The sequence below is a fragment of the Capricornis sumatraensis genome, chromosome 13, assembly GCF_032405125.1.
Source record: "Capricornis sumatraensis isolate serow.1 chromosome 13, serow.2, whole genome shotgun sequence".
NCBI classification, from domain to species: domain Eukaryota; kingdom Metazoa; phylum Chordata; class Mammalia; order Artiodactyla; family Bovidae; genus Capricornis; species Capricornis sumatraensis.
In genome coordinates this window covers 68,275,508-68,291,529 of record NC_091081.1, presented here as the reverse complement: position 1 = coordinate 68,291,529, position 16,022 = coordinate 68,275,508, and the positions used below count along the sequence as shown (strand labels likewise).

The 16,022-nt window shown below is 38.6% G+C and overlaps 1 protein-coding gene across 1 annotated transcript in view; it reads right to left on the bottom strand.

Annotated features, from left to right (window-relative positions):
• PEX3 (peroxisomal biogenesis factor 3) overlaps positions 1–16,010 on the bottom strand; it is a 31,714-nt gene extending 15,704 nt beyond the window's left edge. Inside the window, exons 1-3 of the mRNA XM_068985246.1 lie at positions 15,777–16,010; positions 7,141–7,272; positions 1,897–1,978 (exon numbers count right to left, since the gene is read on the bottom strand). Coding sequence (XP_068841347.1) covers positions 1,897–1,978; positions 7,141–7,272; positions 15,777–15,849 — 287 coding nt within the window. The 5' untranslated portion in view covers positions 15,850–16,010. The remainder of the gene's footprint in view (positions 1–1,896; positions 1,979–7,140; positions 7,273–15,776) is intronic.
• Positions 16,011–16,022: the final 12 nt, after the last annotated feature.

Below are 16,022 nucleotides of genomic sequence, written 5' to 3'. Positions count from 1 at the left end.
AGAAGGCCACTGTGTTTGTTGCTACTTACTGTGTTTGTTGCTACTGATATGCTGCTTTTAATACAGTGTATTCACTTATTTCATTTGTCTTGTCTCCCCAATAAGACTAAAATTTAAGGCAATTAAAGCCTATTTTTGTATCTCTTCCTTATGTGCATACAGGTAATTAAGTATTTATTTTACTGGGAGCAATCTGCTTGTACGCTTCTTCTTTATATAACTATATGAACTAATTTATAAATTAAACCCTACATCCATAAGTAGTAAAAGTGTGTCAATCTCTAAGAATCATGAAGTTAGGGAAAAAATTTGTATTGTTAGCATTATACTTCAATCAGATTTAAAAATCTGATCAATTGGTTGAAGAAGAGAACATCCAGGTTCTACCTTTTCTAAAATAGTTATCTCTAGGAACTGTCAGCAAGATGTTGATGAGCAGAATTGTAACTGCGTGGACTATGGGACAGTCAGTAATATGTAATTGCACTATTGCAAAATGGGTGTATTATCCAGGAACTCACACTTTTTTGGGGGGGAAACATTTTCTTTTATTGTTATTTGATTTTTAAACTTTGTTTTAACCCTTTAAAAACTGCTTATGACACAATTTGCCTTAAATCCATTCCAAGCTGTGTATGTTTTCCAATTAAAAAATTACAATTTACACTCTCCAAAAACACTACACAAATCTATTGTATACAAATCCATTTGTGTACCTGAGTACACAAATCCATTGTTATTTTGGAAGGTATGACTTGATTATAGAAAATGTTTTCAAAGGAACTTTCCAGCTTGCTGTGTCCTCTGCATGAACACTAAATTCCTATTTGCAACGTGCAGATGATAGATACTATCTGCCTCACAAGGGTATTGTGGAAATTAGCTGGGAGTAATGTATCCAGCACTGGGCCTGGCACAGAGAGACAGTCCAGAAAGAGCACCTTCTATCCCCTGCCTACTGGAGGATGGTTACAAGGCAGGTGAATATTTTTTGCTAAGGCCCCAATGATTAAAATACATTCAAGTGAAACCTTTCCCCACTCCTCGCCCCTACCCTCTTCTTGTCCATTAAAGGAAGAAGCATTTCCTTCTGGAAATCTTTTTAAATTAACACAGCATCACACTAAATTACAGTATTCCAATACACACTATGGGTTTCCCAGGTGGCTCAGTGGTAATCTGCCTGCCAATGCAGGAGACATGGGTTTGATCCCTGGATCAGGCAGATTCATGGAGAAGGAAATGGCAACTCACTCCAGTATTCTTGCCCAGGAAGTCCCATAGACAGGGGAGCCTGGTGGACTACAGTCATGTGGTTGCAAAAAAAGTCAGATACAACTTAGCAACTAAACAAAAATAATACATATTATCCTCCATATATAAGGGCCTGAAACAGTGTACACAGTACACTGTCTTGGTATGATAAATCATTATCATACGTTCATGTTTTATTTGTACTTCATCTTATTAATCATATAAAATGTAAGTTCATATGCCATATTTATTTAAAATGTATGCTCACATGCTTTATCTATTACACCATAAACTCTTTAAGAGACACAATATTTAACATAACTGGCAGCTTCACAACATCTGGTTCAGCAGCACATTCAATAAGTACTCAAAATTATATTTCTGAATAAATATCAAAGTGACAGAAGACCTCTTCACATGAAAACCAGAATACACACAAATACTGTCACCTTCAAGGTAGAGCATAAACAAACGGACAAAGTATGAATTCAATGATATTGTTAGTAAATATTTTTTTCTAAGTGTGTCTATTTATCTTAAGCTTTAATTAGACAGGAAAATAAGGAAATTAAAGACTTTTGAAAAGTATTTCAGGTACAGTCTATAAACTCTCAGCGTGTTGCACAATTAACTTGCGTTTACCTGGTTTTCAGCAGAGCTGTAAGGCTCTCAGAGTTGAGTTGCTGCATCAAGGCCTCTCTCAGTGTTGGGAGCATGGACAGCACTGTAATATAAACAGAAAATCAGAAAGTTCACGAGTGACAGGACTGCCTTCACCGAGAAACGCATACTGTTTTGGGCTACATGACAGAGCTGGCAAATAATGAGTGTCAGGAGGGAGGGTGGAGGCTGGAGTTTTCAACTAAATTTTTAATAATAAAAACTAGTTACATACTAATGAATCACTTACCTGCTCACACGAAGCAAAATTATGCATATATCTATTATGATCACAAGTACATATAGAAGAAAAAATGGGAAGAATTAATTCCCAAATCTTAACAGTGTTGGTCTTTGACCTATGGACTATGGATAATTCTTTATTTTTGCAGATCTTTTACAAAAAATGTTTATTTCTGATTTAATAAAATGATCTTTTATCTTTAGCTTTTGCTTCACATTTTATTTCTAATTTTAGAAAACATTTAGTTATTAAAATTACTACACAGCAGTGGGCTTCCCTGGTAGCTCAGTTGGTAAAAAATCTGCCTGCAATGCAGGAGAGTGCCTGCAATGCAGGTGACCTGAGTTCGATCCCTGGGTCAGGAAGATCTCCTGCAGAAGGAAATGTCAACCCACTCCAGTATTCTTGCCTGGAAAATCCCATGGACAGAGGAGACTGGCGGGCTACAGTCAGTCCATGGGGTCACAAGAGTCAGACATGACTTAGCGACTGAACCACCAACCCCCACCACAAAGCGCAGGCATTTGTTATAACCTAGACAAAAGCGCATCGGGCTATTAATAGAAACTCAGAACTGCTGAGCTGTGGTTTTGGTTTTGACAATGGCTACTGCCTGTTAACTTCATAATACCAACATGAAGATAAAATAAGATGTAATACTCAATGAAAAGAAACTGCATGTTAATTTATGAAAGTTTATTTATGGCTCCAAGCATCGTGTAAGAAATGTTGTAGAAGTGTGAACACATAAATTTAAAGTGAATGTCTAACACTAAAGAAGCAATGATAACCATATAAAAAAAATCAGAGATTACAAATGCCATATTCTAACAGGGAAAACTTTAGTGTATGATTTGTACTTCTTGACTAGGCAGGACATTAACTATGAAATCCACGTTAATTTTTTTCTGTAGGAAGTTCAGCTTCTGGCCTACTCTAATCCTTTACTTCAGCGCAGCACTGTGTTGCTTCAGCATATTTCCTCAAGGTCCATGATTAAATCACCTAAGTTACTGAGACCACTAGCAATAGCAGGAGCTCAGAGTCAATGTAAAATGTGGTTTCTTAGTGTCCATGGTATATATATCTATCCTAAGCATGATATTTTATCCTACCAAGAAAAAGTACTGCTAGAGTCCTACATTTAGGAAATGCGGTTAGTAGCAAACTTTAAAGATTATGTGGTATGATGGCATGATTTAAGAAAAATCTCTTCAGTAACTCTCTTATCTCAGGAGAGATAAGAGCTCCTGACTTTCCACTTGAGCATATTCAACTATAAAGACAAGGCTATTCTTCTCTTCCAGCCATCTGTACTAACACTGAACAAATATGTTTCTGTATTGAGTTGAATACAGCTTTCATGGCTTGTTTTAGCCATCCAGCCTCCATGATAAACTCCCCTAGTGCAACCACAAATCATTTAACCCCATGCCTCAGTTTCCTCATCTGTTAACTGAGGGTGACAGTGGATCTACCGTACAGGACTGCTGTAAGGGTGAAGGATAAAGGCATTTAGAACACTGCTTCTTCACACGTGGAAATGCTCAGCAACTGTTAGCTCTTTGTAATATTATACTTATTTGGCTTCTGGCACATTCCGGTTTGTATCTTCTCAACATGCGAGAGGCAGAAAGGGACTTGTGCTCTAACTACCACAGAGCATGTTATAACCACCTTTGAGCTGAACAGACTTTACTCCTGTAGTCTAAGATTAAATCAGTATTTCCAGAAGTCATATCCTACTCTGTTCATAATAAGCTTATGCTCACCTAGAATTCCCACTCTTTTCCCATACATCCTGCTTCTAAGCAAGTTTGGATAATCCTGACTCAGTACAATTGACTTTTAATGCAGAACAATTCTTTTATCCCAGTCTATCACTTAAATGGGACTAGACTATTCTGTATTCCAAAACTTCATTTGTAGTGTCAGTTACACATCCAAGCATTGTGTCATGTGTAATTTAATAGGCATTCTTTCCAAATCTTTAATAAAAATCATGAACATGATAAAGTCAATGGGCAGGGTACAGAGGCATTCCACTAGATGCGATCTTTCAAACTAGGACCAACTTCTTATGTTAAAAAACTGATTATATTTACATAAAAGCACTAAATTTTTCTAGTAGGTTCGTTACCTCTTACGCAAAAGAATAGAAATTTAATTATATGATTTGTAACCCCATTATCAATACATATCAGAAAGCTAATTTGGAAATTTTTTCAGTGAACCTATATTTTGGCTTTTAGCACCATATTTTAGTTTTAACTGCCTTATATCAGCTATTTATTCATCTGACGGGTGTGATGGTCATGGAAATGTGCTACCCACACATTTTCTGCTGGGAGGAGCCATAATTGACTGACAGCTCTAGCTGCCACGTCTCTGGATCTGAACTGCTCCCAGACGGGGACAGTTACTTAGTGAGGATACAAAAACAGGGCCACTTCTGAGGGACTCCTCTACCAGAACTCTTAGGCTTCGGGACTCCCAACTGGCCTGCCAAGATTTCTTAGAACTGTGCTGTTGTCAGAGTCTCTTCTTACCCAACCTTCCTTCCTTTGCCCATTCTAGTCACAGTATCACACCTGCACTGCGGGCTGAAGGCTCTCCTTCATAGTTTCTGCTCCCTGCCTTTCATTCTGCAGGGGTGTCCTCCCAATCAGTCTCCTTTACATCTAACTGCATTTGAGCTGTGCTTCTCAGAGCAGTTAAATTGACATAAGGGTCCACGTTAAACTGAGATGTATTTTCAGACCCCAGAAGTTAGCTTTTCCCAGTTTTTAAAAATTTGAGTAATAACTAGAAATGAACTATTCTTAAATTAGTCATTACCAGTGGAGAGAGGGAAGGGGAGGAGGGACATTATAACAGTGGTGGGGGGGAAGGGTTATTATGGGATTATATGAAATTATGTGTGTGAAACTTCTGAAAATTGTAAAGCACTACAGAATTTAAAGAATCTCTCATTCAAGAGATGAGATTTTTTTTTTCCTTAAAAAAACAGGAAAGGAAAAATGGACCATTCTTATTCTCTAAAAATTCATTAAAATGCCCTTGGTAGTACCACTATGTTGAAAACTAAATACTGATTCAAAGAAATACATAATTTTCAAAAAGTTGTTCATTACTGAGCATTTATTACATATCAAGTAGTTTATATAAATTATCTTATCACTTCCTCATAAAATATTTATGAAGTACGTTTTATGATGATCATTTTATAGAAAAAGAACTACATTTAGATTTTCCCAAAGACACACAGACATCACAAGCAAAACTAGGAATGGAACCAGAACTGCCTCCACCTTGAAACTGTGCTCTTATTGTACCTTATCTGAGTTGCCATTTTATATAGCATTTGTGATTAATTTTTTCTTTATAGACTGAAATATTATTATTTCAAACATTAAAAACCATACTATAGCCACAACTAAATGTGTCTTTTAACCTTAATTCCAGTCTCTTTATCTGGCAAATAAGACTAAACTAAAAATAAAGTTCTCCCAACCTTGAAAAAAAATTGTACTTTTAAAATTGAACAAAAAGAACCTACCTTTATAAATTTTTTTCTAAATTAGTTGTTCTTGAAAGAAATGGAAGGATTAAACTTTCAACAACAAAAAAAGGAAAACAAGTTTGACATGGATTTGAGGACTAATTCTTCAAGGAGTTAAGAAAAATGTATCACAACACCTTGCCTTCTTCAAATACGGGCAGCTGATTTTGTGATAGCATCCTTCCAGGAGGTTTCTAGCTCTGGAGATTAAACTATTCCCACTGATTCACCTGGCTGAATGTATACTACTGTGCTAGACTGACAGTTCTGCAGGTGCCTCTGTAATTGTAAGAAACTTAGGAGTCTTGACTATGGCCGACATGGCCAGAGGGCATCAGGGTCAGGGCACTCCTGCAACCTCATCTCTTATCACACTTCTCCCATTGCTCGTGCTAGTCTAGCTATATAGCCTTTCTGCTGTTTCTCAAATATGAGAATAGCCAAGCTTGTTTCCGGAGAAGGCAATGGCACCCCACTCCAGTACTCTTGCCTGGAAAATCCCATGGATGGAGGAGCCTGGTAGGCTGCAGTCCACGGGGTCGCTAAGAGTCGGACACGGCGGAGCGACTTCACTTTCACTTTTCACGCATTGGAGAAGGAAATGGCAACCCACTCCACTGTTCTTGCCTGGAGAATCCCAGGGACGGGGCAGCCTGGTGGGCTGCCGTCTATGGGGCCGCACAGAGTCGGACACGACTGAAGCGACTTAGCAGCTTGTTTCCACCTCAGGCATTCTGCAGGGCTCTTTCCATTGTCCCACTTCATTTCTCCTTAGAGGTAAAGATTCTACTGGCTGCCCTACCTTAAAGAGCATCCCCATCCCTCACCCAGCTCATTCTCCTTATAAACAGTTACCACTGCTTAAAGCTATTTACCTGGTGTTTATCATCATTTTCTCCCACTAGCATATAAACGGGTTTCCCTGGTGGCTCAGACGGTATGGTAAAGTGTCTGCTTGCAATGCAGGCGACCCAGGTTCAACGCCTGGCTCGGGAAGACCCCCTGGAGAAGGAAATGGCAACCCACTCCAGTACTCTTGTCTGGAAAATTCCATGGACAGAGGAGCCTTGTAGGCTACAGTCCATGGGGTCGCAAAGAGTCAGACACGACTGAGCGACTTCACCTCACTTCAGCATATAAACTCTGAATGTCAGGTCTTTTTTTCTTCAGTTGCTCACCTTATGCTTCCCCAGTATTTGCTGGATGAATAAAGAAAATGAATAAACTAGCATTTATGTTGCATTATTAATTTACATTGATTTTTAGAATCCACATTAAATTATGTATTTCAGTTAAATCATGTAAACACTTGCTAGATTTGTCATTTTTGTCTTTTCCTCTAACTTTGCTCCTGGAGATATGTAAATTAATATAAATCATCAAGCAACTTTACACATGTATAAATATTTCTCTGTCTTACCTGTCATATTGCAAGTCCTCTGGTTGCTTTCAAAATGATACTGTCGTCGTGCCTGGGCAATGTATTCTGCAGCCTCCCTTTCTTGTATTTCTCTGATTTTCTTCTGTCCATATTTCCCCAGGATATATACTCCTAAAATTATTTTCAAAAACAAGTTATTATACTAATCCAGTTTATTAGAGTATTGAAAATTCCAAACGGTGTTTTTAACCCAAGTTTTCCAAATATAGGGCGTATATCAGTGAAAAGCTAAAAATCACAATTTTTAAAAACCTAAAGAATAATATACAAATTGCAACCTAAAAAAAAGAAAAAGAGATTGGTATTTTAAAAGTCAATGGCAGATGGGTACATAGAGATGATTGTCTGAAGAAACAGAAAGGAATTAAGTCTACAAAGTCAGGTGATGCCTTTAATAGTGAACTGGAGATATTCTAAGTGTCCAACAAAAGGGAACTGTTTAAATGCATTATGGCCTAGCCATACAATGGAATCTTACAGCTATTAAAAACCACATTGCTAAATAGTTCATGACTCAAGGAAATAACCATGTTATATAGTTAGACAATAAAATAAAATACTGAAAGTTTTGCTTTTTAATGTAAGTAGATATACATGTAACAGATGGATTTTAATTTCTAACAGATATTAAACAATGATCACTGCTGAAGAGTGGGATAGTGAGTGATTTTTTTCTCCTTCTGCTTGCTTCTCTATGGTTTCCACGTTTTCTTCAATCAAAATATAGTATTTTTAAAAATATAAGAAAAAATTTTAAAGGAAGACTAAAAGAAAGGTAGGTAGTCAGGCAGACATGGAAAACTAGAAACTTAGGTGAAAAAGGGAGGGGGAAGAGGGTACAGAAATTCCTAACTTATAATAGTATAAAAATATAGGGGGGGTCGTGTGCCTGTAATGTACTTTAACACATTTTAGTATAGACAGTGTAACATAAATGGGCACATTTTGGTCATACCCTGTGGGCAATCAATTGTCCTGGCTGGTAAAGTGAACACTCTGGCATGGTTAGTTAGCATTTGGTCAAAAGCCACATTTCAAGGTGTAAGTATGTAAACTAACTTTTACCAAGCACAATAAATATCAGAAATGGCTTTTTACAGATTAAATGTTTAAGATACTGGGTAGCTAAAACATTTTAGTAATAGTAATATTCATTTGAACAAGAATACACTAATCTCGAAGGCAATGGCAACCCACTCCAGTACTCTTGCCTGGCAAATCCCATGGATGGAGGAGCCTGGTAGGCTGCAGTCCATGGGGTCGCTGGGAGTCAGACACAACTGAGCGACTTCACTTTCACTTTTCACTTTCATGCATTGGAGAAGGAAATGACAACCCACTCCAGTGTTCTTGCCTGGAGAATCCAAGGGACAGGGGAGCCTGGTGGGCTGCTATCTCTGGAGTCGCACAGAGTCAGACACGACTGAAGCGACTTAGCAGTAGCAGCAGCAGCAAGTCCTTCACCTTTTAGGAATAGATAGTTCAAAGGATTCTTAGACAAGAGAGTTAACCAAAAGGGCAACAGAATCCTACATCGAGAATATTGTTGCCTTTGCTTCCAGTAAAGCTTTTATGTGTGGTTCTGTTGCTGCACCAAGAAAGGACACTGGGATTTCAATGAATTTACAGAACAAGTAATGATACTGTTTTAATCTATGCTTGCTAACAGATGTTTTAATGTGTGCCAAATTTGTTTCATAATAACTTGGCAACAAGGTTGTAGGAAGTAACTAATCCTCACCTACCTCCAACTGTCTGTAGCCTTCAATATGACAAGAAGAATATAAGGATTGTATGTGAGTTCAATAAATGGATTTGATCTGTCATCAGTGGGGAAAATAGTCCTCTAGGAACACCAAAGTAAATACATATCCTGAATTATTTTCACTAATGTCAGCAATACAGATGAACTGATATGTTATATATCTTAAAAGTCATAGCTGAGTGAAAGAGCATGTGCTACAAATAATTAGAAACAAAGTGTGACTGCTTTTGTTTGTATACAAATAAATGTATTATACTCATCTGTAAAGAATAAATAAAAATTCATATAAATGGCTCCGGAGCTACCCTTCTCATAATCCAGCCTCAATAAACTGATGACAGTGCCATAATACTAAAAGAATGAAGAAACTGACTTACGTTTCACAAAGTAACTGTTTGACAGGCAACTCTTACATAACAACTTCTCAGTGAATTGCTTTTATTTGCCTGATGGCTAAAAATTTCGTGTAAAATTATTATTCCTCAAACAACAATAGTGTAAAATGAAATGCTGCAATGACACCCCTTGAATAGTTAAGAATTTTCTAGAGTAACAATAAATTTGATTGGTCTATGTGCTTTCCTGAGGAGAAGGTCCACTGCTTTCATTAAATTTTCAAGAGTGTCTGATAAAAGTACTTTAGGGACTACAGTTGACCTTTAAACATCTCCAGGGTTAGGAGTGCAGAACACTCCCTCCAGCAGTGGAAAATCTGCATGCAACTTTACAGTGGGCCCCCTGCACAGTTCTGCGCCCTTGGGTTCAACCAGCTGAGGATCTGCAGTGCTGCAGTATTTACTGAAAAAAGTCTGCATATAAGTGGCCTGCCTGCGTGCATGCATGTTCACTCACTTCAGCTGTGTTGGACACTTTACAACCCCATGGACCGTAGCCCACCAGGCTCCTCTGTCCATGGTATTTTTCCAGCATGAATATCGGAGTGGGTTGCCATTTCCTTCTCCAGGGGATCTTCCCAGCCTAAGGACTGATCCGGTGTCTCCTGCATTGCAGGAGGATTCTTTACCGCTGAGCCACCAGGGACGCGCCCTATAAATGGTCTAGCACAGTTCAAACCTGTACTGTTCAGGCTCAACTAACTGTATTGTCTATTTGGTAACGAGTATATGGTTACTAAAGCTAAAAGAATAAATTGTTATGGATTGAAGAGTGTCCTACCCCCAATTAACATGTTGAAGCCCCAGTATTCCAGGAAATAACATTATTTGGAGATAGGGTCTTTGTAGCCATAATCAAGTTAAAAGGTTATTAGATGGGCCTGATCCAGTATGACTGCTGTTCTTACAAAAAAGGGGAAGTCTGGACACAGACATGTGTAGAGGGAAGATGACATGAAGACACAGGGAGGAGAGAGTTATCTACTAGCCAAGGAGAGGGGCCTGAAACAGATCCTTCTCTCATAGCCCTTAGATGGAATAAATTCTGACCTCCAGTGCTGTGAGACAATAAGTTTATCTTGCTTAAGCCACTCAGAATGTGGTACTCTGCTACGGCAGCCCTAGCAAACTAGCACACAGTGTTAGTGTAAAATTCTATAATCCATTCTTTCCCTTGAATTAGCACTGAAGTAAGTTTCTACACAAGGACTAATTTATCCAGCTTCTCATTCTCAAAATTCATAACTTCTGGGGTTTTTTTTTTTGGGTCAGATTTGACTCCCTAGGGAAATAAGAATGAAGGCAGAGAATTCATCGCCTAAAATATGGAGCTCAGGATCTATACACCTGACTTGCTGCTTGAATTCTGGTCTGAAAGAGAACAGACACTGAGAGCTGAGGCATCAACTAGGTAGGAAACTTTTAAGCATGTCCCATCTTTCTGGGTTTAAATTTCTTCCTAAAAATGAAAGGTTGGGATTATACGAGCTTTAAAACTTCTTTAGTTATAACTTAGTTATAAATAATGAAAATTCATTAAATATCTCAAAAAATAAATGTAAAATGTTTTGAGGTTTCCTTTCAGAATATGGATGGCAAAGCAAAATGTCTTCTAGTCTTTCTATATCATGAAGTGAAGTGAAAGTCTCTCAGTTGTGTCTGACTCTTTGTGATCCCGTGGACTATACAGTCCATGGAATTCTCCAGGCAAGACTAATACTGGAGTGGGTAGCCTTTCCCTTCTCCAGGGGATCTTCCTAATCCAGGGATTGAACCCAGGTCTCCCGCAATACAGGCAGATTCTTTACCAGCTAAGTCACAAGGGAAGCCCTTCTATATCTATCATAAACTTGGTTTTCTAAAATCATTGCTTAGTATCTTCATGGATGAAAATTCTGCAATATAACTATTTTATTAGGTTAATAATTTCTATAAGAGTTTGAAAATAATCTGTTAACTTTACTCCCATCCAAAAGACCACCAAATCCTGCTATTGATTCTTTTCAGAAATAGTTTCTAAATTTTGCCACTTCAGTCCACCCTTTTACCATTATTTTCATTCAGACCCAATTATTAATGCTCTTGAACTGGTTTAACAGTTTCCTAATTCTCTTTTGTTTCTGGTCTCCTTTTCAATCCAGGTTTTATAGGCAAAGTGATTTGCTAAAAGTTAAATCTGACTATTCAATTTGTCTTATATGTTTTGTCTTATATGATGATGCATCCCCACTATATAACGTTGGTACACAATTGACACTCAATACATATTTGCTGCTGAACATCCCCTTTCCCGTGTTCCCTTCTCCTTTGTAGCTGTGATTCCAGCTGATTCTTCAGTGGGGCTTGCTGAACACGACTCTCTCTCTATGCTGGGTCTCTATGGAGGGTCTCTATGCAAGAGCCTCCTCTACCATGGTACTCTGATACGACGATTGCACTACTTTTGTTTATTTCCATTTCTGCTTTCTGAATGCACCATGAGTTCCTCAAAGTCAAAAACTGAGTCTTATTTCTCTGTGTCACCTGAGTCGAAAACAGTGAGGCTAGTCAACTCTCATTCAAATGTTTGTTGAATGAATGGATGAATAAATGAAAAACTAAAGAGACCAAGACATTATAGGGATTAAGATATAAATTATAAGTCAATGCTCTGAGATTTTTATACATCAGCAAGTGAATATATATGAATTTGGCCATTCTCTGCAACACTTTTGCTAGCATTAAAGAGAAAAAAGAGAAAGTGTTATTCGCTCAGGCGTGTCTGACTCTTTGGGTTCCCATGGACTGTAGCCCACCAAGCTCCTTTATGGGATTTCCAGGCAAGAACACTGGGGTGGGTTGCCATTTCCTTCTCCAGGGCATCTTCCCAATCCAGGGATCAAACCTGCGTCTCCTAGGTCTCCTGCACTGCAGGCAGATTCTTTATTGTCTGAGTTACCTAGCACAGAGGTTCTCAAAGTGTGGCTTGGGCACTCCTGCAGGTGTACAATAACCTTTTAGGGCATCTGTGAGTAAAAATTATTTCTGTAATAACACAAATGCTCTTTGCCTTTTTCATTCTCATTCTCGTATGAGTGAGTGTACAGTGGAGTTTTCTAAAGACTACATTGCAGGTGCGTATTGCAGCTGACTAAATGTGGAAAGAGATATAAGCCAGACAGTAAAGAGATCTGTAAAAATATAAAACAACGATACTTTTCTCACTTGTTTCCTGAAAATAATATTTACATTAATATTTGATAGATTTACTATTGACATTTAAAAATAATTACTATTTCAAAAATACTCTGGTTTTAATTTTTAATATGGAAACAATTATTATTAGACATAAACTTTACAGAGCTCTTTAGAGTCCTTAATTTTTAAAAGTGTAAAGGAGACCTCAGGCCCAAAAGTTTGAGAACCATTGTTCTAGTCTTAAAACTGATCAAACTGTACGACTTTGTCTAAAGCAGTTAGTCATCCAAATTCCTACTTAAGAAGGCCCATAACTCAAAGTTTTTAACTGAGGTGTTTTTTTTTCCCCCATCATTGGATGGACAAGTGTTTTGGGCAGAAATGTTGATATCTTACCTAAGTTGCAAGTCTATCAAAATGTGCCACTTCTTCCATGAAGCCTTTTCCTAATTATTTTTTTCCCAACTGCACATGCTATTTGCCAGTTTTATATGTATATCATTTTTTCAGCTCTTATTGTTTTGTATACCTGTTGCTATTGTTTGAATGTTTGTATCTCCTCTACATTCATCTGCGGAAATTCTAAGGCCCTATTCCATGGTGTTGGGAGGATGGAGTCTTTGGGAAGTGCTTAGGGCATGGGAGTGTAGCCCTCAGGAATGAGATTAATGTTCTTATTAAAGGGACTTCACTGAGATCCCTAGACCCTTTTGCTATGTGAGGATCTAACTCAGGAGCAGGCCCTCACCAAGCCATGTCTGCCCCCTGATCTTAGACTTCCAGGCTGCAGAACTGTCAGAAATAAATTTCTGTTATTTATAAGCCACTCAGTCTGTGGTATTTTGTTATACCAGCTGGAACAAACTAAGTCATTTGTTTTCATTCCTCTCAGACCATAAAGTTCATGAAGATAGAATGGCACAGAGTAGAAAGAGAATGTGCTCTGGATCTAACACATTGGGGTTTGAGTTCTAGCTTCCCGGTTACGAACTCTGGGATCCTTGGCAAGTTTCTTAAATTCTTAGCAGTCTGGTTCCCATATTTTTGAATGCAGATAACAATAGCTATCTTGTCATCATCCCCACTCAACAGAAGAACTTAATATAGGGCCCACTGGGCACCCCCAAAATGGTAGCTATTACTATTAAAAATCTCTGTGAATCTTGTATTTCCAATTATATTACTTTCAACACTATGGTGGTGGTTTAGTCAGTAAATCCTGTCCGACTCTTGCAACCCCATGGACTGCAGTCTACCAGGCTCCTCAGTCCATGGGATTCTCCAGACAAGAATACTGGAGTGGGTTGCCATTTCCTTCTCCAGGGGATCTTCCTAACCCAGGGATCAAACCCGCATCTCCTGAATTGCAGGCAGATCTTTACTGACTGAGCTACCAGGGAAACCTTTCAACACTATAGGCAAGGGATAAATGTTTCTCAAATTAGACTGATATGTACCATGTTATAAGACCTATCCCTTGAAGAAGAAAGACTATGAGGCTCAAAGAAATGCCAGTCACGGTCATCTACTCTCTTCTTCCTTTTAAACTGAGATCCTTTTTTGCTCTAAAATACTAGGATTACTTTCTTTTCCTGTTCCTCTGAACTCTTCCCCTGCCCCTCACCCTCTTCTTTCTCTTTCCTCTTAATCTGTACCTGTAAAGCTCTCAACAGATTTTTTGGAAAAAAAAAAAAAAGTATATCTCGTAAATGTACTCTTTTGCTTCTCTTATGATTATTTCTAATACACCGTTAGGTTGTTCCACAAATCTGAAGAAGTATGCTATTTTTCTTTCCTTCAATCGTGGCAAAAATATTCTATTTATACTTCTTCCATCACACACAAATCATTAGCTTCTACAAATAAAGTGGACTCAGTAGTTTTAGCACAGTTTAAATATACATTAGATATCAGTGGATAAAAACACTGAAAAATATTTTTATCTGCAAAGAATTTTTCAAATGCCATAAAAATTTATACTTGATCATTACTGAGTTGTTGTGATAGACCTCAGAGAAAAGGAAAACACTCTCCTTGATTCATTAACAAGAAGCCTGTTTCAAATTTTCAAGAATCAACAGAGCTGAATTGCTAAGAGTACTGTCAATTTCAAATTGTTTGGGAGCCATAAAATATAATCAATAGTAAGAGAAAAACAACCAAATTCTTTGGGAAACTGCTGCTTTTGCCTTTGACTACTTTTGTAACCAAAGTATGTAGTTAGTGACAATATTTCTCAAAAAACCCAAATGCTAAAAATTCCCTCTTCACATTCCTGCATTTCTTTCTCCTGTATCACCCAAAACATTTTCTTCTTTCCTTCAGGTCTCCTCTCATTAGGACATGACTGTCTTATGAAGAAAAGGCTCTCAAGATTGTTATCTAATCTGTTTCTAAATCTCCTCTCAGCCTGGGTAACTTAATTATGTGAATTAGGTGGGAATTCATCCCAGTCTTGAAGATCCTGCTCGCCCAGCATCCTGCAAGTACTTTCTTACTACCTAGTTTACTACACAGTTTGTATTCTAAAAGAGCAGGAACAGAGCTAAAATATTGATCTGTGTTTTTTTTTGTCTAGCATATACCTTCTAGCACAGTCCTTCAATACAACTGTGCTGTTTTCAAAAAATTCGACTTAACTTTAAACAAGATTCGAAGTGCAAGCTTTAGTTTACTCTCCTCGAATACTGTGAAACTTCTGCGAAGGATGAATGCCAAATCAAGTCCTGGGAGTGGCAAATAGAAACGAAGAATCTCATAGGAAAACAAGAGAAGAGAATAAGAAAAAAATGTGGAAGAGAACGTGTCTTGAAACAGAAGAAAAATAAGAGAGAGAGAGAAAAGAACCCAAGAAACAAACAACCGCCCCCCCTCCCCCCGCCACCGCCCAAACACGGAGGTGGGTTATCCTAAAGGCAGTGAGAAAAAGGCGAAAAACAGAGTAAGGGGCAGTACCAGGGCAAAGGGCACACATTTCACAATTGCAGAGATGTAAAGAGCCTTGGAGAAGGAAATGGCAACCCACTCCAGTACCCTTGCCTGGAAAACCCCCATGGATGGAGGAGCCTGGTAGGCTACAGTCCATGGGGTCGCAAAGAATCGGACACGACTGAGCGACTTCACTTTCTTTAAAGAACCTTGGAGGTTTTGCACCCCATCCCCCGTCTCATGGTTGATCGAATCCTGAGCTGTGGTTTCTCCGCCTCTATTTTAGAAGACAGACACCCCTCTCCCACCCTCTTCTTCCAGTGCGCCTTGCCAAGAACGCTGTCACCCACCTCCAAGGACCGTGCCCAAGAAGATGCATTTCTTTTTGTGACGTTTCAGAAAATTCCACGTAGATCTAAGCATTTTCAGGCCCCCGGGGCGGGCTGTCTAGAGGGAAGGGATGATGGTCCACCAGGAAACCCTTTCTTTGTCGCCTGGCACCGACGACCCGGCTGGACGGCCGTCGTCCCGCTCGGTGCTCTCCAGAAATCACAAAGGCGACTTTCCGCAGACACTGTCACCGGAGCGGGAAGGGG